The 26318-nt window shown below is 40.5% G+C and overlaps 1 protein-coding gene across 1 annotated transcript in view; it reads right to left on the reverse strand.

The window, feature by feature from the left end:
• The window catches only part of JAK2 (Janus kinase 2), a 251653-nt gene that overhangs the window by 35457 nt on the left and 189878 nt on the right, over positions 1-26318 (reverse strand). The window contains exons 13-20 of the mRNA XM_088476585.1: positions 25731-25818; positions 23535-23662; positions 17518-17656; positions 16186-16337; positions 12450-12600; positions 11972-12108; positions 3905-4094; positions 1012-1136 (exon numbers count right to left, since the gene is read on the reverse strand). Of these exons, the coding sequence (XP_088332711.1) occupies positions 1012-1136; positions 3905-4094; positions 11972-12108; positions 12450-12600; positions 16186-16337; positions 17518-17656; positions 23535-23662; positions 25731-25818 (1110 nt within the window). The remainder of the gene's footprint in view (positions 1-1011; positions 1137-3904; positions 4095-11971; positions 12109-12449; positions 12601-16185; positions 16338-17517; positions 17657-23534; positions 23663-25730; positions 25819-26318) is intronic.

The following is a 26318-nucleotide window of genomic DNA, read 5'->3' on the forward strand; positions in this document are numbered from 1 at the left end:
TGTTGTACACAACCAAGACAGAGTTGCGACTAATTGCTGTGACAGGCACGGTATTGTGAGAGAAATGGAACGTTCATATTTATTATCTTCACAATTTTTTTTATTTTTTTTAAATAATTTATACATGGGATACCTTTTAGTATCACAGCTCTACCTTGCACGAGTCAAAGTTTAAAAAGCAGTTTATAGGTTATTGTTTTAGTGTGATGCCCAACAGTCACAAATTCTTATTTTTTTTCTTGCACTTAATGCGGAGTTTCCCAAACCCTGCCATTACAGTTCATATTTTAAGGACATCCATGCTTGAGCATAGGTGACTTATAGATGTGTCCTCATACATCATTGCTGCAGTCGCGCCAAACAGTCCCTCTTGGCGCTCCAGGTCCCATGCAACTCTGCTAGCGCCAGTACTATTTTTCACCCTAAAATGCGTCTTAGTCACAATGTGACACAATCTAGGATGTGCCAAGAGACTCTGCGGATTAGTTTGATATGCAACACTTATATATCTGTGTGCAACAGAGTCTGAATCTTATCTGAAATGCTTTTTTCCATGCCAAGTTCAGTTTTGCTTCGTACACAAACTCAGTCGCTCACAGATATACAAGTTTCCCATATCAAATTAATCCGTACAGTCTCCTGGTGATTCATAGCCGCACACATTTTCGGGGAAAAAAAAAGACGCCCGGCACTTGCAGAGATGCACGGGACATGACGGTTCACTCCCACCATGGATATTAGTACCTTCGTCAATTTGGGTTAACCATCTGGCCTCAAGCATGGATATTCCTAAAACCTGGACTGTAATGGCAGAGTTTGGGAAACAGTTTTAATGTGATGGGAACAACTTGAAACTAGAAACTAAAGACAGATCAAAAGTTATAACAAATCAATCTAGAATGTTATGGTGAATATATACATCATGGCTCACGTTAAGCACAATTTTTAGGGAAAACTATTGCTTTATATGATCTGCCATAACAAAATTATGCAGCCACATGTAAGAATTACCTTGCATATTTGGATGGAATACTGTAGAAGCTTTTTGAAGTCCAGTCTTTCCTTATGTTTTTGCAGATAGTCTCTTAGACTTCCATATGGCAAATACTCCATAATCAATCTAAGGTTTCGACGTCCTTATAGTAAAAAAACAAAAACTTTGTCATTTGTAGTAACAACAAGGAATCAAATGTACAAAGTAAAAAAATAAATAAAAAAAGAGGCAAACATTTAGGCAATAACTACTTAAACTGTTATTTGTAAATCCAAAAAAGTGCAACTATGTATAAAAGATGAATAAACAGAATAGCAGTAAACAAAGTGAGCCATTCATTACAGTTTGTACTATAAAAGATTTCCCAGCTATAAAGACAACATTGGCTCACTTAAGGGCCTACAGTATTTATCATTAAATATTTGCGTGATTATCCCTATAGGGGCTGTAGTGCTGCCAGATTTACCAAGCTCTTGGCTCTGAAATGATAACGCTATCTCCAAATGGCATTACCCTATAATAGCCTATGGGCTATTAGTTTGCATATTTTTCCGGAGAGGGAAGTGTGCGCCGGGGGATCCGAACCAGGAAGCAGTGTGATAAATGTACACTATCACACTGCTAACTGTTCTTTGCCTGGAGGAGAACTTATTGGAGCCCGTCTCCTAGCAACAGAAACTTAGTAAATTTGCGTTAAAGTATTAATTTTCACAAAAAATATTTATCACATCCACATTAAAAAAGTGGAGACATGAAAATAACTTCTTGTATGTTCATTTGACAAACTATATACCTAAAATTACTTTAAGCTGTTACACTACAATCCCTGCAGTGCGGAAGTATACAATATCTTGCATTTATGAAATCTACTAAGATTGAAACCACTTTCAGAAAGTTGTATATATAGCTCTATATAATTATTTGCATGTACGAGGTTTGGCTATTAAATAACAAGACTGTACTTGTAAAAAAGAAACCATACTGGGCTTGATTCAATTCAATGCGAAATGAATAGCGTTGGGAAGGAGTTCTGAGTAAGGATTTCTTCTCGCACCCCTCCAGGGGTGCGAGCAGAAATCTGACAAAACTCATGGCGCTATGCGGTTTTCTGCCCTTTGCGCCGCGGAAACAGCATTGTGCCGGGCAGTTTAGTTGGAAAATGCTGGTTCTAACGACTAAACACCTTGTTGAGAACGTGAGAACGTGCATTCTCCGATATAACAGCACGCTGACTTGAATAGCCCCGTGAGCTCCTTTTCTGCGCTATTCAATTTGCGTTGAATTGAATCGTGTACATCATGTGAGTTCAAAGGGAGTGGGGGAACATTAACATTGGACTATCCCAAAAGATATTGCAAGTTCCATCCCTCTTGCACAGATAGTTTGCTGTCACACAGCATTCAAAGATATTGTATTCTTCCGGTTTGTTGCAAAAATGCTTAGTTCAAAAGTAGAGCAACATGTTAACTTAAAATTTCTAGATAACTTGAACAAAACTCTCACTGAATTTTTCCACATGCAAACCGTGGGTGATTTTGTGTCATGTGCACGTATTTGAGTGGCACAAAAGATTTAGGGACAATCATGAAGATATCAAAGCTTTTTAACATCCAGGAAGACCGTGCATATCAAAAACAAATGAAAATGTGGAAAAAAAAAATGATAATTGTTTGAATTGACTGTCGACTCTGAATGATGAATCAATATTACTACAAAAATGTTCTATCAACTGTGCAGGAAAGAATCAGAAGAGAGAGGCTAGAGTTGTGAAAAAATTGTTTCATCCTCCATCAGGACAACGCATCAGTCCAGACAGCTCTCTGTGAAGCAGTTTTTGGTCGAGGAACAGATTGCAGTGGTAGAACACCCTCCATACTCACCAGACCTAGCACCGTGTGACTTCTTTCTTTTCCCTAAAGTCAAATCTGTACTCAAAGTAACCCGTTTTGCTTCAGTTACTGTGATAAAGAACAAGTCAACAGCTGACAGATAACGAGCTACAGCATGGCTTTGACCAATGGAAAATAAGAATGCAGCAATGTGTGGATGAATAAGAGGAGTACTTAGAAGGGGTACGGCGTTAAAATGTACTTAATATAATGAAACAAATTATAGCATCAGCCTTGTTATTTAATAGCCACACCTCAGATCCTCCTAAAATTCCCTAACTTAATCGTAAGTCATTAATGATTTTTTTTCCATTAATCAAAGTAAAGATCATTTGAACATTGTCTGTTTTAAGAAGAATATTACTGCATTTTAATTACAGAGCAGAGCTTTTAGTTCCTTCTAGCACGCCTCACCCAAACTTTACTAGTGGTTTTGTATCACAAATTCAGAAACACTCAGACAATGCTGACATATAATAGAATTGAAAGACCAAAAATGGCATTATGTTACTGTATATTTCCCTATTGTGCAAAGAGGTGGCACCAACTGTAATGGATTAGTACAGATGAGTATGACAATACCCACCTGCCTTCTTTGTGATTCCTTGATGATTTCAGAGTCTGGGTTGCAAGGCCGCCATCAGGGGGGACTGTCGGGGAATCCCACTTCCTATCCAGCTATTCCTGTGGTATAGACAGACCAGGTACAGAGCCTCCTGGTCTCCCACCCTCACCCTGCTCCCACACCTGCTCTCCCACCCCACCCTGCTTTCCCAAATTCACCCTGCTCTCCCACCTTCACCCTGCTCTATCACCATCACTTCTACTGTATATTATAAATTGACACGTTAACACCCACCCTCACAGCCCAAACGTTGATATTTTTTTTAATCTGGTTTACGCACATTATCCAGAGCAACGCTCCACCTCTGACAAACTCCAAAGGAGGGGGGGCCCTGCTTATTTTGTGAGTCCCTTGCTGGATTTTTCCACAAACCGAGATGTTTCTGAATTGACTCACCTGCGCTGTAGCACACTCCCTTGTATTTGACAATGTTCTCATGCTGGAGGGATTTCAAGATCTCAATTTCCCGTTCAAAATCCCTCAAATACTCTTCAGTGCTATGCTGGAGTTTCTTCACAGCTACGACTTCACCAGTGTTATCTTGCAGGGGGTCATACCGGCACAGTTCAACACTTCCAAAGTTACCCTAAAATTAGGAAGTAGCCTTTCACATAATATTCACTGAAATTCTGCATATTGTTCTGTTGATCCTGGTATAGGAATCCAATAACATTTGCACTAACCTTCAAGAGCGCACAAGACAAACATTTTGAAACACTGAGAAAGGAACACCATATAAAAAAAACAGCCAGTATGGGTGTTATGAGGAACAACTACACAGAAAATGTATTTTAGTTCCTAACTCCATAAACATTTGAACTGTAGCATAAGACACCACTTACATATACAGGTTGAGTCTCCCATATCCAGATACTCCGAAATACGGAATATTCCGAAATAATGAATTATTTTGGCATGACTGAGATAATGAAACATTTGATTTTTGATGATTCAATGTGCACAAACTTTGTCTAAGGCACACATTATTACAAATAAAGTATAAAATTACCTTCAGGCTGTGTGTATAAGGTATATATGAAACATACAGTCAGGTGCATAAATATTGGGACATTGACAGAATTTTCATATTTAAGCCTCTATTCACCACCACAATGGCTTTGAAATGAAACAAACAAGATGTGCTTTAATTTCAGACTTTCAGATTTTATTTGAGGGTAATTACATCCAAATCAGGTGAACGGTGTAGGAATTACAACGGTTTCTATATGTGCCTCCCACTTTTTAAGGGGCCAAAAGTAATCCTTTTCCCCTCCCAGCACACATTCACACATAGGAGCGCACGTGAAAACCCCCCCCCTCGTCCAGCTTGTAACAAACAGGATCTGGTACTCCTGCTCCACGTGCAGCACCACCATAGCCCCACTTTCCGCCCCAGCCCACCCGGAACCCCCCCCCTTTTTTTCCCCCCATCCTGCTCCCCATTCCCCCTCCCCCACACATCCCTATAAACATACCCTCTAAGACTTGGAGCGCGGACCACTCTGTTCATTAGCCAAAAGTAATGGGACTATCAACTCAAAAGCGATTTCATGGACAGGTGTGGGCTATTCCCTCATTATTTCATTATCAATTAAGCAGGTAAAAGGTCTGGAGTTGATTCTAGGTGTGACATTTGCATTTGGAATCAGTTGCTGTCGACTCTCAATATGAGATCCAAAGAGTTGTCACTATCAGTGAAGCAAGCCATCATTAGGCTGAAAAATCAAAACAAACCCATCAGAGAGATAGCAAAAACATTAGGTGTGGCCAAATCAACTGTTTGGAACATTCTTAAAAAGAAAGAACGCACCGGAGAGCTCAGCAACACCAAAAGACTCGGAAGACCACGGAAAACAACTGTGGTGGATGACAGAAGAATTATTTCCCTGGTGAAGAAAAACCCCTTCACAACAGTTGGACAAATCAAGAACACTCTCCAGGAGGTAGGTGTATATGGGTCAAAGTCAACAATCAAGAGAAGACTTCACAAAAGTGAATATAGAGGGTTCACCACAAGATGTAAACCATTGGTGATCCACAAAAACAGGAAGACTGAATTAGAGTTTGCCAAACAACATCTAAAAAAGCCATTACAGTTCTGGAACAACATCCTATGGACGGATGAGACAAAGATCAACTTGTACCAGAGTGATGGGAAGAGAAGTGTATGGAGAAGGAAAGGAACTGCTCATGATCCAAAACATACCAACTCATCAGTGAAGCATGGTGGTGGTAGTGTCATGGCGTGGGCATGTATGGCTGCCAATCGAACTGGTTCCCTTGTATTTATTGATGATGTGACTGCTGACAAAAGCAGCAGAATGAATTCTGAAGTGTTTCGGGCAATATTATATGCTCATATTCAGTCAAATGCTTCAGAACTCATTGGACGGCGCTTCACAGTTCAGATGGACAATGACCCGAAGCATACTGCAAAAGCAACCAGAGAGTTTTTTAAGGCTAAAAAGTGGAATGTTATGCAATGGCCAAGTCAATCCCCTGACCTGAATCCGATTGAGCATGCATTTCACTTGATGAAGACAAAACTGAAGGGAAAATGCCCAAAGAACAAGCAGGAACTGAAGACATTTGCAGTAGAGACCTGGCAGAGCATCACCAGGGATGAAAATCAGCATCTGGTTATGTCTATGCGTTCCAGACTTCAGGCTGCAATTGCCTGCAAAGGATTTGCAACAAAGTATTAAAAAGTGAAAGTTAGATTTAGGATTGTTTAGTTTGTCCCATTACTTTTGGCCCCTTAAAAAATGGGAGGCACTTATAGAAACCGTTGTAATTCCTACACCGTTCACCTGATTTGGATGTAATTACCCTCAAATAAAATCTGAAAGTCTGCAGTTAAAGCACATCTTGTTTGTTTCATTTCAAAGCCATTGTGGTGGTGAATAGAGGCCAAATTATGAAAATTCTGTCAATGTCCCAATATTTGTGCACCTGACTGTACATTAATTTCATTTCTGTACACAAACTTTGCTTGAGCCACAAAATTATTCAAAATATTGTATAAAATTACCTGCAGGCTGTGTGTATAAGGTGTACATAACACATAAATGCATTCTGTGTGTATATTTGGGTCCCATTCCCAAGATATTTCATTAAGATATGCAAATATTCCAAAATACAGAATATTCAGTTATCCAAAATACCCCATGTCCCAAGCATTTTGGATATGGGAGACTCGACCTGTACTACTACACAATTTGTAACATTTATGAATCACGCTAATGAAACACAAAGCAAACATCCACATCCCTAACCTTACTGTGCGCCTTCCAACAAAGCTGCAAATAGGCCAGTTAATTAAAAACCACAAAACAGAGCTCTCAATATATTAAACCACACATTAGCTCAGTTAATTGCAAGAAATTAAAGCTCTCCCAATTCATTCATCAACAAATCAGAATAAGTATTAGCATAGTAAGAAGAATTTAGCACTCATCCCGGTTCAATTGCAGTCACTCAGCACCCATCTCACTTCATCATATGAGATACACTTTAACACTACTTGAATCATAAAAACAAAATTATAGCTCCCATAGTGCTGCTGTCACTTTTACATATTAAATATTAAAGCACTTCTCAGTGTGCCCACAAAACAAGACATATACAGGTATATCATTTCCTGTGATATAAATGATAGGCAGATTTTAGATCCTAACAGAACAGAGCAGAGTTTCCAATGTCAACTCAGAACAGATATAGGGGTGCAATGGGTGTGACGTCCGATCCCAAATTAAAGTATTTGTGCCAGAAAGTTTATAGGCCAGGGATGTTCAACTCATCAATCGCTGGATGTTGGGTGGTGGATCAACAATGTTTTCAATACATTATACAGTATATTTAATACTGAAAGGAACAGTCTACAAACTACTTATCACGATACTAGTTTATTCAATACGCTATATCAAATAGACTTGTATAGTCAGTGCCAGATTAAGGTCTACATGGGCCTGGAGCTGAAATTTCTGAAGGGCCTTTTGTGTGCGGCCGCAGGGGTGTGTGACTAGTGCCGCGAGTGTGTGACTAATGATGTGGGGGTGTGGTCTTCACAGAGGGTGTGATATTTGGAGAGGGAGTGACTAGCGTCTACCTTCAAAAACCCTCAATCTCCCTCCGCTCTTCGCTTAATGTGATAGTCTACAAATAAATGTGTGTTAATGTGACTGTTATATGACAAAAAAGAAAAATGGCACTTAATGATGATGTAAATATGAAACCCCTCTATTATGAGGGTCACCTAGTGATGTCATGAATGGGAAATCCCTCTATATGCAAAAAGAGAGACCTTACCTTACTAATAGCTATAGGGATATATCTATTCAATTATGTGGTCTACCCCTGAAAATTAAAGCTGGGTACACACGTAAAGATTTTCTGTCCAACCATCCAACTAGTTGATTGGTTGGAATAAAAATCTGGTAACGTATGGGAGTAAATGATGATCAGCAATTTGCTGAAATGCCAGAAAACAATGGTCGTCAGACAAGTTTGTTAAATGTTTGATCAAAACAATTTGTTCAAACAACAGTTTTTGTCCATTTTCCGGGAACTTGGGAGCAAATTGCTGATTGTCATTTGCTTTCATACCTCACCAGATTTTCATTCCAAACAATCAACTAGTTGGATGGTTGGACAGAAAATCTTTACGTGTGTATGCAGCATAAGACTCAAAATTGTGGCAAGAGAGATTCTTGGTCCGCTCGGATGTATCCATTTTAATCCCTAGGACAAGGGCTCTGATAAGAGCCCGTCCTGACGATGAGAAAGTATTAAAGTAAACGTATCCACAATCACTTTACTTCTATCTACATACCTCCTTGTGACTATTGGAAAGCCGCACATGCGCAGCAGTTGCAAATGTGCTGTAGATAGAAGTGAGGTGATTGTGGATGCAAAGCACTTCGGGACGTCCTGTAGCCCACCAGAGAGGGATTGCAAAATCCCTTTTCGGCAGGACAGTCCTATAACAGGTAAAGATGGTGTTAGCTCATGCAGACCAGATCTATAAATCTTTCATGATCTTGGTAAATACCGTCCCCATGTAAATCTATGGGGATGGATGCTGAGTGAGCAGGTGGATGGAAAACAGGAGATCTCTTCAATATCTCCTGCTTTCCTCTTTTGGCAAACTTTGCAAAGCATTTTGGGACGTCCTGCACCAGAGAGGGGTTGCAAGATCTCTCTTTAGCACGGCATCCCAATAGCAGGACAGGACGGCTGCAGCAGAAGTGAGCAGATTGAGATATCTCCTCCTTTCCCCTTTGGAACATATATATATATATATATATATATGCAACAGAAGGGTGAGAGCAGCACTCTCGACGCATAAAAGATATTCATAAAATCAGGCCTGACGAAAAAAAAGTAAAAGTTCTCTGAAAAGTGCAACTTAAGAGGCTGCTGTTTAAATCATTTTTATGTGTCCAGAGTGCCTGTCTCACCCGCCTGTTGCTTGTACCATTGGTAATATATAAAAACTTTATAATATAAAAGCAATCAGTTACATACATTCAAAGTTTAAAATAAGCAGCATGGAACAAGCTTGGTGCACTCGCTGATCTCCAAGGACCCATTTGCACCGTTTCCCGAAAGGACTCCTGTAACACTCTGTGTTCCGGAGTCCCTGCCGGTTAACTGAACAGAGTATAACTGATTGCTTTTATACTATAAAGTGTTTATACACTTTACAATTGTGTTCTGCTTTCCTGTTCCTAGAATACACAATACCGGGCTGGGTGAAGCTTTTAAGAGAAGCGACCCTTTTAAGGAGCAGAGGTCATAGACTAAGCACAAGTGGACTCAGGCCCTGATTCAGAGCCGGACGCTCTGACCGAGCGCTCGCTCTGAATCAGGGCCGGCCTTCTGGTTTTTTAGAACGGCCTCCTGGCCGCTCACATAGCTGTGGGTGACCACCCGCAGCTATAGCGAGCGGCCAGGAAGATGGTCGCGATGGTCAAGACCATCGCGACCATCAGGCTTGCAATGAGACCCTTGTGGTAGGGTCTCGTTGCCGCAAGCCCCAGAGAGATTTCGGCTCTAACAGAGCCAAAATCTCTCCCACTGACATCACTCGTGATGTCAGTGGGGCTGCCCCAAACGGAGGCGTTCACATGGGAACGCCTCCGTTTGGGCAGCCACTCCCCCAGCCCGCCCACCAAAGGGGGCGAGCTGTCACTCAACATCGACAGCTCGCCCCCTTTGTTGCGAGACCCGGAGCGACGGAGTGCCCGTCGCTATCCGGGTCTCGCGCATGCGCAGGATGGAGCCGGCTCCGTCGTGCGCATGCGCACTGGCCCACCATTGACCCAGTTGCGAGCGCACAGCACTCTCGACCGGGTCTGAATCAGGCCCTCATTGCGCAATTATCCAATATATATATATATATATATATATATATATATATATTCTATACACACATAATATATATATTTTTATATATATATATATATATATACACAGTATATATGTATATATATATATATATATATATAAATACACACACATCTATATATATATATATACTACAAATACTGCTCAGTATATATGTGTACTACATATACAATATATACACATACATATATGTGTGTGTATATATATGTATATATCTTGTCAGTACATATATATACTACATATACAATATATACACGCACTTTTATATATATAAATGTATTTAACTATATATATATATATATATATTATATATACACACACACATATATCTTGTCAGTACCTGCAAACGGATTATCAGCAGCACTGCAGCAGCCAGCAAAAGGCTTCTGTTCTGTGTCCCCCGATCACCAGCAGCCAGCATGACACCTCAGAGCTACAGTCCCTAGCCGTCGAACAGCCCTCACAGATGAACGATAGTACGTGGCCGGACTGCTTCTTTCTGGGCACCGCCGCGGACCGTAGACAGGGTGGAACTTAAGTGACGTCGCACGTCGTGACGTCACAAGGCGCGGGACTCTGTGTATGCGGTGCAGGGAAGGCTAGTGAAGCCTTTCTCTGCGCCGCTATGTAATCAATTTGTGCCACTATTTGATCCCGGGGTGGGAGGGGGAATTGCGGATCTCGGTTGAGGGGAAGGAGTCTTGGATGCCCGCTAGCAGGCTGCTGTAGCAGGAAAAAAAAATCCTGTCTACAGCAGAACAGAAGATGCTGTGGGCCTATTTTAATGAGGGGCCTGGAGCTGAAGCTCCATCCGCCCCATTGTTAATCTGGCCCTGTGTATAGTGACAAATAGTTTGTAGACTTCCCTTGTTCCCAGCGTGCCACTTGCAGATAGTTAACTGCAGAGAGGACTTGAGGAGCCAATTCTAGGACAGTGGCATGATGTTATATATGGGGACACTGTGGCATGATGTTATATATGGGGGCACTGTGGCATGTTGTTATATGAGAGCACTATGGCATGATGTTACATATGGGGGCACTGTGGCATGATCTTCTATATGGGGGCACTGTGGCATGATCTATATGGGGGCACTGTGGCATGATATTAAATATGGGGGCACTGTGGCATGATGTTAAATATGGGGGCACTGTGGCATGATGTTAAATATGGGGGATCTGTGGCATGATGTTTAATATGGGGGCACTGTGGCATGATGTTCTATATGGGGACACTGTGGCATGATGTTCTATATACTGAGGTCATGGGTTCGATTCCCACTAAGGCCCTACCTGTGCGGAGTTTGCATATTCTCCCTGTGCTTGCGTGGGTTTCCTCCGGGTACTTCGGTTTCCTCCCACACTCCAAAAATATACTGGTAGGTTAATTGGCTCCCAACACAAATTAACCCTAGTGTGTATTTGTGTGCACATGTGATAGGGAATATAGATTGTAAGCTCCACTGGGGTAGGGACTGATGTGAATGGCCAAATATTCTCTGTAAAGCGCTGCGGAATATGTGTGTGCTATATAAATAACTAGTAATAATGATAATATATGGGGGCACTGTGGCATGAGGTTATGTAGGGGACTGTGGCATTAGGCTATGTAGGCATTATGATCTCCTCTCCACACCACCCTCCATTCTTTACCCATATCTGTCCCATCATCTGTTAGTCTCTGATCCTTTGTGCAAAATTTGTTTTCACTAAGGGTGCTGTGGCCCAAAAAGGTTTGGGAACCACTGGAATAGAGTGGTATGTCACATGTAGTACAGTGGAAATATGATAAATGATTTGTAAAGTTCTATTTAAACTACTTGACTGTAACTAACTAGAACAATGACAATTGCCTACAAATGAAACATCAATGAGGACCAATACTGTATTTAACTGCCACAACCATAACCAGGCCTTAGCTAGGAGTAGAAAGTACTTTAAGTACGCCTACTGTAATCTCCATTTTAGCCATAACCACATCTTAACTTTCACAAGGAGGAGGACAAAAGTGTGTGCTACTGAGCTACAAAATCTAAATATATATATATAAATTACCTTGCCAAGTTGCTGCAAGAATTTAAGATGTCTCTCCTCAAAATTAGTTGGATCACGGTCTTCAAAGCCTCCAGAAAAGCCAAATGTTCCAATTCTCATATTTGGAAGTAAATCACTTTCTGCCAATAGCTCATAGTCTGGAAAAAAATAAAACGACAAAGTAGTGAACATTACCCAAATCACTTCACAAAATGTGAAACAACTGCTGGAAACAAAGACAGTAACTGAGTAAACACTATTGCAGAAGCTCCCAAACTCTGACCTTAAGGCAGCTCAACAGTTCAGGTTTTAGAGATTTCCATGCTTGACCACTGGTGATTAATTAGTACCTCAGTCAATTTGATTTAACCAACTGTGCTCAACTAAGGATCTCTCTAAAACCAGAAGTATTGGGGTGCGCTAAGGACAGCATTTCGGAACCTCTGTTCTATTGCATTTGCTAAACAAGTTTCTTGCACCACTGCTTCTGGATTCCTACCTGGAGTGAACAAGCTGTTAAGCTCCCTTATAACTGCTCGAAATGAAGGTCGGAAATCTGGCTCATAGTCCATGCAACTATTTATCAGGTTTGCAAGCTCAATCCATTTTGGCGTTGGAAGTTGATGTCTATCTTCATAAAATTGCAACTTCTAAAAAAAAATGGCAGAAAAATAAAATAACCATTTATTTATTAACAGGAAATTTCCACTTCGTATGTAAAGTTCCACACAAATCCATTTTAATTTCAAATTCTTACAAGCAGGTCCACTGCAATGCAGACACTGAGAGGGAAACATTATTTCATTCAGATCTAGGTCTGTGTGTGATTTTTGCTGTACATACTGTAATGTATGACATAAAAGCCACACAGCCATGCCATTGTCTATGTCAGTGGTCAAACTCGGTTTTCAGGACCCCACACAGGTCACATTTTCCAGGTCACCCAGCAGGTGCACAGGTGTACTCATTACTCACTGACATTTTAAAAAATCCACAAGGGGAGCTAATTATTTCACTTGTGATTCTGTGAGGAGACCTGGAAAACATACACTGTTTGGGGTCCTGAGGACAGAGTTTGTAATTAAGAACACCTGGAAGATAGAAATAATTTTTTTTTGTTTCCATTTTCTCTCCTTCCTTCATTTCCACCACACCACTGGTACCTGCATAAAATACCTGTTGCCAATGACTGCATTAATATTGGTGGCTGATCACGCTTCTGCTTTACAGTAGCCACAAAACCACTACAATTACTATTCTGCTTCCTTATGTACAAACTGTTCCCCACACCTCTTAAGCTGGGTACACGCTGTGCGATGTGTACCTAGCCGACATATCGGATCATGGGTACACACAGAACGAGGTAATGGACGGAACGATAGCTTGTTCAGTCTATAATTACCTGCAATGGGGCCACTTGCGATATCATCAGCACCTGCAGCACGGGCGACCGATGTAACAAGTGTCTGCAGTAGCGCGCATATTGGCCGTACACAATGAGCGATGCGGCCGATATGTCGTTCCGATTAGGCGAGAAACTACATATTGTGCCGACATTGCTACAGTGTGTACCCGGCATTAGATTGCAAGCTCCTATTGACAGGACCATCTTTACTTTTTTTTTCAGGTCACTGAATGTTATTTATTTGCATCGGGATCCACTCAATCTGCTGTGGTGCTTTATAAATAAAGGATAATATTGATAAATATATATTAATAGATCACTCGGGGGTCTATGCTTTGTAGAACTGTGCGTTTTAGCAATAAGTATGTCTGTTTCTCAAATCACAGTGCAGCTTCCCTTCCCCCTACTTTACTGACTGTGCTCATTTCCTGTCATTCATACTGTTGGCAGTAACTGAGCAGATGAGAAATGCTGGAGACGACGGAGAGGAATATGACAATGGCAGCCTAGCTAATAGTGTGTGAGGGGAAGGGAAGCTCTGTACTGTAATTTCACCATTTCTCTTTACATGTTAAACAGTGCAGAGCTCCTTAAATTAATGGGGAAGGAAAACCTATGCTCTCAACTTTATAATCTGATTGTGTCAGAAAAATATTAACTAACACTGGTTCTGTTATTACTATGAATCACCTCACTCGTTATACCTAGGAAAAAAAATATTGCTTAATGCTAGATTTGAAACAAACACCAGTGCTATAGACTAGTAATTAGGTAAGGACTTGGACAGGGCATCTAGGCATATATTTATTTAGTCGCTACTATAAACCAATGTAAAGCGTGCCTTGATCAAGTCCACCATAACCAAATTGAATTATATTTTTTCATTGAAATTCTGCGGACAAAGCTTTTTTGACCAAAGCCATGATTATAGTTATGTATTGGGATACAGAATTACTCCTACATGTTTCAAGTGAAAAGAAAACTATACAAATCTTAGGTGTAATGGGAAGAATCCCCACCTCAGTTCTGCCATTCTAATCCCCTACAGCTAGCTAAAAATGTTGAACCCCAGGGCATTGTCCCAGTAAGTGGCAAATTTCATCCCTGCATTTAGGACAATTAGTTATTTCTTCTTTCCATTGTATTCAAGCTGATGGGTGATAAATACATTCTATACAGAACATATCAATGCATTTGCTAGAATCTAACAAATAATGTAAGCATCTAATTGGTCTTACATTTATTCTGTTGTATTCATTATTCTGTATTGTGTTCTGAATTTATTAACCACTTAACTGGTCACATTTTTATATGTTTATAATGTAATTAAAATCCTAATCCTCATATGTAACCTGTGCAACATAATGTTCCCATTTATGCCATAATGTGAGGAGGTCGCCAGGTGTAACTTGAGGATGTTTGCATATAATGTTGAAAGTGTATAATTATTCATTTTGACTGAGTTTAGGATGTTTAATAGATAAATGGGAAAAAAATAATATCAGACATTTATTGCAAATGGAATCGGTATGTAATGCCGCCAGATCTATTCCCGGCAGATGAAATACCGACGCCGGAAGGCCGAAGCATGAAGATTCTGACTGGGGCAAGTAAGTTCCCAAACTATTCTCTCTCCCCCCCAATGCTAACCCTCCCTTAGTGGTGCCTAACGCTAAAACTCCAGGGGTGGTGCCTAACCCTAAGACCCCCCCAGGGATGCCTAAACCTAACCCCCCTCCCTGCCCCCTAAACCTAACCCTCTAGGGGGGAGTGCCTAACCCTAACGCCCCCTCCCCCTAGCCTAGCCCTGACCCCCCCCCCCCACAGCTACATGCTACGATTCCCCACTTACCTTCGTTCGGGATACCGACCGTTGGAATTTCAGCGTATGTCTAAAGACAGGCGTCGGGATTTAGACGCCTATCTTTAGTACAAGGTTGGGCTTCCAGCATTGGGATTACGTCAACCGGCATTCCGGACAACGGTAATTGAACTGTATCCCTTGCAAACAACATTTCTCAAACACAGCAAGACACAATGGGGCTGATTCAGAACTGGTACCAAAGCAAATTTTTACCTTGGCAAAATTATGTTGTACTGCCGGTGGAATAGATTTAAAATGTTCTGAGATTTATGTGAGGAGCGACCAACCATTTTAATGATGTAGGAAATGATGCACACAAACTATATTGTTCATACACGCTTACCAATTGACGGCACAATATGTATGTTCAGAAGAACCCATTTCAATTTGCCTGCCCAGTTTTGATGACATTTTCAAAGGTTAATGTGGCCAACATATTGTGCGGGCATTTATTTGTCCGTACACACAACAAGATGTGGATGACATATCTGCGCAATGTATTGCAATGGTCGGGTCAATACATCATTCATCTGCTGTACAAATGATATATCGTCTAGCGGGTACCCTGCATTAGAGTTGGGAAGGGCGTGTCCTAGCTGTACTTTAAATGCCAGGGTAAAAATAAAGCCGCCCCATATTTGAGGGCTAAATAGAAATGAAGAATAAATGTATTTGTACAAGCTTACATTGTAGCATGGTTTGTCTAGGTGCAAAGTGGCTCTTTATTTTAATTTTTCTTACTTTGCTCCCACATCTGACTAAGCGCCTATGGCTGCAAAAAAAATCCCATCTCCCAAGCCAAAAATAAGTGAATTCATAAACATACTTCATTATGACACATTTTAAGTAGATATGAGAAATATTTTACTATAAACACATTTAGATTCTACTGAGCTACTGCACCGAAATTAAGTATCCGTGATCAGGAACTGTTTCTGATCACCATATACTGTAGATTAAACTCACTCTTTGTGAATCCAGCGCATTCAGAGGCTTGTCACCACCGCTGCATATTTCCCACAAGGTGGTACCAAAACTCCACTTGTCTACCATTGGGTTGAGATTTTTCGGATTGTCAATGCATTCAGGAGCTACCCAGGGAATTCTTTCCAGAAGGACTTAATGGGAAACAGGAGCAGTGATGTATATTATTAGTACACATTATTACCTTCAGTTTATAAGGCACCACAAAATGTACACAGCACTGCACAAAGTAAACATACAAAACATTTTACATTAATAAGGAATTCAAACTGAATCAAAGTACACAATGGTACCACAACATAAAGAAAAAACAATATATATCACACCAGACTGGGAGAAATAACTGGGGCAAAAATAGGGCAACTCACTGAAGTGAGTCACGGGTGGGAATATTGTACCCAATGCAAATAGAAGCAGACACAGTCAAAGTCACTGAAGGCGGGGAAGGTGACAAGTGGTAGAGCACTGGTGACATGGAGTGTGCTAGGGAGGAAAAGGAGTCAGGAGAGCCCTGCCTGTAAGAGCCTACTAAGGGGAAGGGAAGAACAGTTGGAGGGAGAACTGGGAAAGTTAAAAGAAGAAAGGCCAGAGAAGTATCAATTTAAGGAGGGCTAGTACGGTTTAATAAACTATACACTTTAAAGGCACATTAAAAACTGGGGAGTCTGTTAGAAAGTCTGAAAAGGCAAGGGTGTGATCTCTAATGGATGGGGGCACCTTTAGCAAAATGGAGGCGTGCGTGAGAGGAAGTGACGGGGTGGAGAAGCATTGGTCAGAGGAGGAGCGGAGAGGGCAGGAGTTAGTATGGACAGAGATGATGTCAGAAAAGTAGGTGGTGCTTAAAGGCTTTGTAGTCGAGGGCGAGGAGTTTGAGTAGGTGGAGAGCCAATGAGTTATGTTGCATAAGGAAAGGCAAACGCCGTGCAGGGGAAGGGGGTGTGTGGGGAAAATATGAGCCGGAGGAGAGGGACAGGTTGAAGAAATGGTCGAGGTGACAGTGGGACATCGGCAAAGAAAGTGGAGGAGGTAGGAGGGTATGGCATCAGTTGGAGGGATGAGATGATGAGAATAAAATACAATGGAGTACTATAGATGTTAAGTATATAGGACATTATGCAACAGGGAAGCTTTACTCTTGCCTCTAAATGTTATAAGCACATGTATTAATGCATATCAATATACAAGATTTTGTCAATGTTTTAATGAGCACTAAATTTCAGTTTGTTTGTACAAGTCCTAACTCCTTTGACAAAATGGCCACACAAAAGCAAAATAAGTACACTTATAAAGAAACTGGCATGCATATATTTTTACTTTCTCTTGGCAGAACTGCAATACTGATTCCTGGATCGCTGAGCTTAATAAAAGCAGGATTTCCTGTTTTCCGGTCTTCTTCTCTGACCAGCAAAATGTTCTTTAGACATACGTTGCCATGCACCAGATTTCGATCTTCCTAACATATGAAAAAGAAAAAAGAAACACCTAAACTATAATTGAAAAAAGTGTAACCAATTCTTTGCACTGTTTCTATATTAGGGGAGAAAATAATTACAAGATAATGCATAGAAAACAAACTGCTTGGATAGTTGACAAGACTATATCTGGCTATAGTTATGCTTTAGTGGTAGTAGCAATAGTATATACAAGTTGCATAAACCCATAGTAGTATAAACTAATGCTGGGTACACATGGAACGATGTGCTGCATCAACGATATCACTGAACGACTTCCCTTGCACTTTCTGTAGTGCAGGACAAACTATATAGGATGTGTACACTGATAGATATATATTATAGATATCTTTCAGAGAAGTCATTCTGCCACATCTCTAAACAGGCAATTCTTGATGTTATCGTCCAAATTGGCCTTCATGTACGGACGACCAAGATATCGTTATCGGTCAGCAGGAGCGCAGACCGTTGGTCGTTCATTGCATACACACGGAACAATATGAATGATATATCGTTGAATATCATTATCGTTCAAAGATATCATCTCATGTGTATGCCCCTTAAAACTTCAGTAGAGTGTGGATATGACCATGCAATTAGAATTTCAGTAGACAAACAAACCAAACCCAACATGGCAAATATATCTGTGGTAATCTGAATGTATTTGTACAATTGTGCTTTTATACTTTACAATGTACAAGATCATACACAACACCATCTGTGTTATAGACTTGGCTTTCATGGCTAGATGCCTTCCATGTATTTTCCTGTAAATAGGAACTCTTGTGAAAACTTCCCCCCATTTCGGAATAACTGGATGCAGCAATACATAACATATTTTCCAAGATTAAGTTAACATACAGTAACTGTAGAAATGGTAGTCCGATTACTTGTGTGTGAACATTTAAACAAAGAAGCCACTTTTTTCACTTATGTTGCAGCGCTTGTCTTTAGAATACCTGCTCTAGCCAAATGAATCTATGTTGCAGCTAGCTCCAATATGCTCATTTACATCAAAGAAGTGGGGACTTAAGCTTGGTACATACTGGCCAATATAGAGCTCCTTCAATCGAATGGCTGATATACTGTGAGTCGGCGTTTGTGTACCAGCGATATGTCTGAACAACGTCGTCCACAGACATATCGTGTGGGCTGTGCAGCACAGCCAATGCCAAATATATCTGCAGATATCGGTGATGTGCGGTGAAGTCAATGGCTGGGGAGGCACGCATGTATAAAAACACAGTTTTTATATCAAAATGCTGTAGCATGGCAGAGTTTATGTATGATAGCGGACACTCTGCCTCCCCTGACTACATGTCCCTGGCAGATATACAGTATTAGTGCATCGTGCTGTGTGTACAGGTGTTCAGACTGTCGCACAAGCACATGACACAGCAACCTGTTGCTGACAGCGTTAGGCCGCCAGCAGCTGAGCAGAGAATGCAGCCAAGGAGGTGGACGTTGCAGGACCTCGCCGGAGGGGTAAGTAATGTTATATACCTGTGGCATACTCGTTCGTATCACTGCGTTGCTTAATGAAATATGCAGCTGGTATTAAGGTTTGTTATTAAATGGGGCCCTATGCATGAAAAACAGTTTTTAGGGATACCAGAGAACAGGTGTGAGAGACTGACCTATAAGAGCAATCTGGATCATTAGAGCCAACAAACCTGGGGAGACATGTATCAAGCCTATAAGTAAGGGAGAAATTGAGACGTTGCAAATAGCAACCAATCACCTTCTAGTTATTTTATAGAATATACTTGATAAATGCTAACTAGAAACTGATTGGTTGCTATGGGCAACTTGTCCACGCTTTCGAAAGCTTAATACATCTCTCCCCTGGTAGCATAAGTCTTTTCAGTTTACAAATGATCTGCTGGTGGGGCCTTAGTCAGGGTTAGGGAAAGTCTGCTTATGTGGTAATGTTTTGTATAAATAGAGCTTAATACACACCAAACACTGCATAAATAAAACACTCTCTTGATAACAAGCAGGAGAACAACCCCATTTATACACGTCTATTCTTGCTATTTTTATTTGATCATATTTTAACCCCTGCTTCTCCTCTCATGTAAATGTAAAGTGATTTGGACTTTTAGTGGCAGCTAAGAGACAAACTGTATTACAACGGGTAGATTAATTGTATTCTTATTATGAGTAAACTGTCTTTTATTATGTTTAATATACATATGTTTAATCTAGATTTGAGAAGATACACCGGTTTTGAATACTAAATTATTGCTCCATGTTTTGATGCATCATATAAAATGCATTTCTGATGTTCCATACATTCAACACTGCGTATAACCACATACGCCTATATCACGTTTGATATTGGGGAATGGGCTTGAAATGCCGGGAACCATTTAGCCACAGGTTCAAATCCCGACAGCGGCACGTAAGTAACCTAACCCTCCCTTAGGTTTGCAATACCTAACCTTTCCCCCTAGTGCCTAACCCTATCCTCCCCCCAGGGGTGTCTAAACCTAACACCTCTCCCCGCACCCTAAACCTAACCCTCCCGACCGGGTGCCTAACCCTAACATCCCCCTTCCCCTAGCCTAACCCTCCCCAGGGGGGTGCCTAACCCTAAGTCCCCCCTGGGTGCCCTAAACCTAACCCTTGACCCCCGCGGCTAAGATGACGGGCGCCCCGGACTTACCTCGTTCGGGCCCGCGTCATCCTGGATGTCGGGATTATGATAGGCGTCGGTATCTTGACGCCTATCATGAATCCCTAGCCGGCATTCTGCCGTCGGGATTGTGACCACATAACTACACACCGATATTGGTACATGCATAATATAGGTTGGAAATAGTGGGCACACATACTTGAAACCTGATTAGTAATGTGTTATGGATGGCTGCCGGCATGTTACTCTAAGGTAGTGAAAGGACAAATCACTTTGTTCATTAGCTACAGATTACCAGTCTCTTATCACTAATATTATATTTTTATTTGATTATGTCTGATACACTGTTAATCTCCACCACCGAGATGAAAGACTTGCTCAGTGCATTATTATATACCCTTTTTTATCTTGGGTTCTGTGATTTTATATTATATATAAGAATGCCATAAAGCAGATATTACCAAACTCTGCCATTACAGTCCAGGTTTTAACATATTCATGCTGGAGTCCAAATGGTAAAATCAAATTGACTGAGCTACTAATTGAGTTAACTGGGCTCAGGCATGGATATCCTTAATACGTGAACTGTAATGGCAGAGTTTGGGAATTTCTGCCATAAAGGAAAGGTTAAATTCAGAAGTTGGGATAAAAGCACACACAAGACATGCATATTAGCTGATACTTCAGTGTATCGCAAGCCATCCTTACAAGATCACTGCATAGTGTGGCACAGACAGTAATACTTAACTCTATCTCCACGGCAGTGAACAAACACTACAGTGAGATGCCGTAATATTGGACTTGGAGTCAAGGACTAGCTACTGCGCCAAACATACAACAAAACAGACATGAGCGGTATTAATTGCAAAATGCAGTACATATGACCAATCACACTTTGTTAAAATACCAAAATGCAGTATATAAACAAAAAAATGACAAATTAGAAAAATACGTATGTAAATCTGCAAACTATTTGAACAGCATAGAAAAAGCGGATGGCTGCAGTACAGAAATACCATGCAACATAAATCATATACAGTATGTATAAATATCTTATGATATTGTGTCGAAAATATTGTAATGGAAGGCAAATTAAATATGACAAGCAGGTCTGTCAGCAAGGGCATTTGATAACACAAAATGTTGTCTGCAAAGGTAGGTAACATAGGCAAAGTGAAATAAGCTTTTATTGACCCTGTTAAGTACCAATTACAGGCTACTCCAGAGGTTGGAATCTTCAAGATCTACTTATCATAATGGACTTTTGTACCCACCACTCAGGTAACACTATGACCATTTGGTTACTGTATTCAATACAGACAGTCCTCTTTTTCCTCTACCACCACTTATTTATTTATAAACTCAGATGTGGTTATTACAGTCTACAGTCCCTATGTAAACTTTTATACAACAAGAAAGTTCCTCCACTTTCAGGAACATATGAGTAACCACAATTATTTGTCAGGTCTTTGCAAAAAGTTTCTTTGGACAAACCTATTCCCAGGGGCTGGCTGGCAACTTTCAGTCTACGGGACAAACACAAGCATATGGTTCTGGCTTTTCTACCAGTGAACTGTGATAGAAAGTTAGTGTAACAAAAATCTCGCAGAAGCGGTTTACCTAATATGGGTGTAGTTTAATTAGCCATTTAAATATATAAAAAATATTCTTATATCAAAGACCTATAAACAAATACAAAACCTACTAGTGCTAACTGATAAAGCAGTTGGGGCTAGTGTCTAAACAAACAATTAAAATCAGACTCCAAGGGCCAAATGTAATAGGGTGAGAGTTTAGAAAATGTGTGAGAAATCTCTCCCATTTTTAAACTCAGCCAATGTAATAAAGTCACAGAACAAGCAAACTCGCATGTGTTTCAGACTCAAAAAACTCTCAAGATTTAAACTCTCATCCAGGTGTTTCCTGTTTTGAAAATACAACTTGATCAATGTAGTAATGTGAGAGTTTTACTGCTAAACTCTCACATTTTCTAAACTCTCGCCCTGTTACATTTGGCCCCAAGGGGTTTATTTACTAAGCATCGGGTTCTAAATCACACACCGTTTCTGATCATGTATAGGCACAAAATTTAAAATGGCATTGCTTTTACGTCAAAACACGGCTAATAAAAGCACTGCCCTTTTAAATGTTGGGCATAAACGTGATCAGAGGCACCTAGTTTTAAAATCCGACGCTAAGTAAATAAACCCCCAAATTTGACAGCCTCTCCTTGTTCATTAAAAATGATATGTCAGATCTAACCTTCAAGCTGCAGAGTTCACAGACCCAAACGGAATTATACCTCCCACACACGCCTGATTAAAAATTATACCTCAAATTTGCCCCCCTTCTCCCTCAATCGAACACCAGATTTGCCCGCTCCCCAAAATACAATTCCCTAATTACAAATAATGCCCTAGATTTGTTGTGTGTCCCCCCTCACAAACCTGCATAGATAAAAATAATGCCACAGATCTCCTCACAAAAAAATAAACAAAATTTGACATCCCTTTTTATTAAACATTATGGTCTGAATCTGTGTCTCCCCCCTCCCACATTCCAAATAGTGCCCAGTCCTGAAAAAAAATGGTGTACCAGCTTAATAAATGTGACCTCAGATCTATGGGGTGACCCAACCATAGAACATAATCACCCCATCAGTCCCTAATTGTGTTTTCCCACAGCCTGGAGTTATCCACCAATCAGTGTGGGGAGACATTGTCATTGGTGGATGGATAGAGCCATCATGGCTCCATACTACACCTCTGGTGACCCCATATACCTGGCCACATTCCTATACTACAACGTGTCTTTGCATGCGACTCAGCGTGCAGCTACCTTTTTAAAAGGTGAGCTGCGTCCAATCTAAATATTAAAATTAAAAACACACTAAAGCAAAATTTCATGGGTAAAGTTTAGGCAAATTTAAATTTGGAACTAAAATGTCCATTTCTAAGAGGTGCAGTCCATGATGTGTCAGTCTTTGAGTTCCACTTCTTTTTTGCCTTTCTGCTAAACACCATTACAAACTTAGGTTACATTTCATGGTATACTGTACATAGTATATGAATAAAGCTGGAACAGCGACTTAAATTTATTACATTGTGCGGCATGGTTGGAGTAAAACTGGGAAAAATATGCAAATCTCAGTTACACGTGCCATATTTCATGGCCACATGCGGATTGAGCAGGACACTGAGGAACAATTTTGGAATTTCGCTCATCTCTACTTATATACTCACAAGAAAATGCATGGCCCATGCAAGTTGTTTTGAAACTTCTAATTTCCACATAATATTAACTGAAAGTTTGTTTTTCTTCAAGTATATGTCCAGTGAGCCAAATTTTGCATATTCTTGGACTAGAATACCTAAGAGGAGAGAAACAAAGCATAGCAAGGTTTGCAATATGACAAACAAATAACTTCAACAACCTTAGCCTCTACAGAGATTAAATAAAAGGTAAGCAAGGAAGGTTTAATGTAAATTCATTAAGCTACATATGCAAACTCCAAAAGTTGTCAGTAGTTGTGGACAGTCATTGATCACCTCAAATTATTTGCAAGTAATCCCAAACTAAAATTCATGTACTATTTTCTAGTGCAGTATGATGTGGTATAATGTTTGTGGCTACACTGCCTATAGTCAACCGGAAACCAATCTGAATTCACTATAAAAAACATACCCATAGTCATACTTGCCTACTTTTGTAAATGCATTTTAGGGATATTTTGAATGCAACGCCTATGAGTGGGATGTAGTTAGCAGACCGGCAGCCGACACGAGACTTAAGATGGGCGTCTGTATTTCGACGCCTATCTCAATCCCGATGCCGGAATACTGAAAAGATGCCAACCCAAAAGACGCAAGCTGGGGCAGTCTTAGCTGTTAGCCGCAGGGCAGGGTGTTAGGCTTAGGTAGCATAGAAGGGTTAGGGGTAGTTTTTTTTTTGGGGGGGGGGGTTAGGCACTAAGGGAGGATGGTTAGGTTTAGGCACTAACGGTGAGGGTAAGGTGCAGGGTGGGGATGGTTAGGCTACTAGAAGGGAGGGTTAGGGGGAGAAGAGGATGGGGTTAGTATAGTTACACGACCCCTGCAGGGATACGAACCATCAGGTTGTCTGTATTTTAACAGGAGGCATCCCGACTGTCAGTATTAAATACCCATTCCCCTATGAGTGTGGGTTAAAGTGGATGTTTACTGTTACATCTGAGAGGCGTGCATAACATTGACTTACATCCAAATGTCAATGAGCCTCAAGCAGTTAGTAAGGTCTGCTTGTTAATTAAAACACACGGGGATGCATGTAGCCATAACCAATGCAGGTAAATGATACTAACAATCTCAGTTGAATGTATACTGTATATCTCTGTTTTTATTTATATGTAGCAGCTACACAATGAGGATACAGTGCAATCAGGGAGATTGCTACTATTTCAGGGAGTCCAAGTATGCCCATAGTGCTGTAACCAATAACAGTGCTGAATATTTCCTAATAGATTTTAATCCTGCACTTGATGCAAAGGAGGTTACGTGAACAAGAGTTCTGTACATTAAGGGGATTTTAATAATCGTTAAAGTATTTTTACTGCATGTAGTGCAGAGTGCCAAGCAAATTTGTATTTTAGTGTGCAGCTTTAACTTTGCACGTCTTTGCATAGTGTGGCAAGATCAGGGTAAGGTTGCCGTCTCCTGAGGTAAACAGCTGTACTTGTCATGCAGCAGCTAAGTAGTACTACATCAGTTCATGAACTTGGTACAAGTAGCGACAGCTAGTTTTAGTAGCAGCACAAAAACAAACAAAACAATCCTGGCCTGTCCAGCTCTAAAGCTGGGTATACACTAAGTCGACGACCTATCTGACGATTGGTAGTGTACACACTTACCAATCTGCCCGAAGTGCCGGGCTTGACAGCTCAACTGGGCGTGTATCTATATTTGCTTGTCCAGTTGAGCTGTCAATCACAACCGACAGGTTGCCCATACACACCAGCAGATGACCAATATATCTATGAGATATATCAGCCATCTGCTGTGCTGCACAGCATTTGGGATATGATCGCTCACAGACATATCCGCTGTACACACCCGTATGGAACAGGCAATATATATTGATCAGTGTGTACGCTTAACTAAACAAAATTATTCCCTAAGAGCGAAATGACCCAACATCCCTCTCACAAAACAGAAGTCTTTAGCACAACACTTACATTCGGTTATCACAGTGTCTTTCCACAGATCTCTGACTACAGAAACTGACAAAGCCTTTAACAGCCCTCTAACAGGTGGTCTGGCAATCAAGGCTGCTAATCGGTTTGCCAGACAGAAGCTAAAAACCTGGGGTAAATATATCTCCCCTTGACCACCTTTCAAGTGTTTTTGTCACAATAGATATTGGGGCACTAAAAATGAAAATGAGGCAAAACAAATTGTACTTACTCTCGTCTCCACATACACAGACTCCATAATTTAAGATCAAATGTCTGTAGGATAGCTGGCTCATCATACTTGCTGCTTCAAAGAAAGACTGAAAATTCCACAAACAAATAACATCTCAGGATTAATATGTTAATGTATCAAAACACCACAATGAGTTTGTTCTAGTGACTTTTTCTCACGTGCTAATTGAAAAGTAAAACTCAAATTATGCCAATAAAAATAATGTAGATGCATCCAAGATTCTTCTTTAGTCTACAATTCTCAAATAATTGTTTTGTTCACATGTTTGTAATGCTTTAGTAAGCAGACTAGTTCTGTTTTGTGATTTACTATAGAAAAATAAATTAATTATTTTCTGGAATACATCATCAAGCAAACTGGTGATTAAAAAAAATCATCTTTAAAACACTTAGGTGCAGAATTACAAATATACATACATTTTTTGTGGTTCAATATATTTGGTTTGGTTACGTTTATTCATTCACAGTTTATCAGAACAGCTATGAAGAGGTTTCCATATAAGTTATCACTAAAAATATCATCTCATAGCATATTTCACAATCCCCTGTTCCACACAGAGTGTAATTT

The sequence above is a fragment of the Taudactylus pleione genome, unplaced genomic scaffold (assembly GCF_031769625.1).
Source record: "Taudactylus pleione unplaced genomic scaffold, aTauple2 ptg000190l, whole genome shotgun sequence".
Classification (NCBI taxonomy): Eukaryota; Metazoa; Chordata; class Amphibia; order Anura; family Myobatrachidae; genus Taudactylus; species Taudactylus pleione.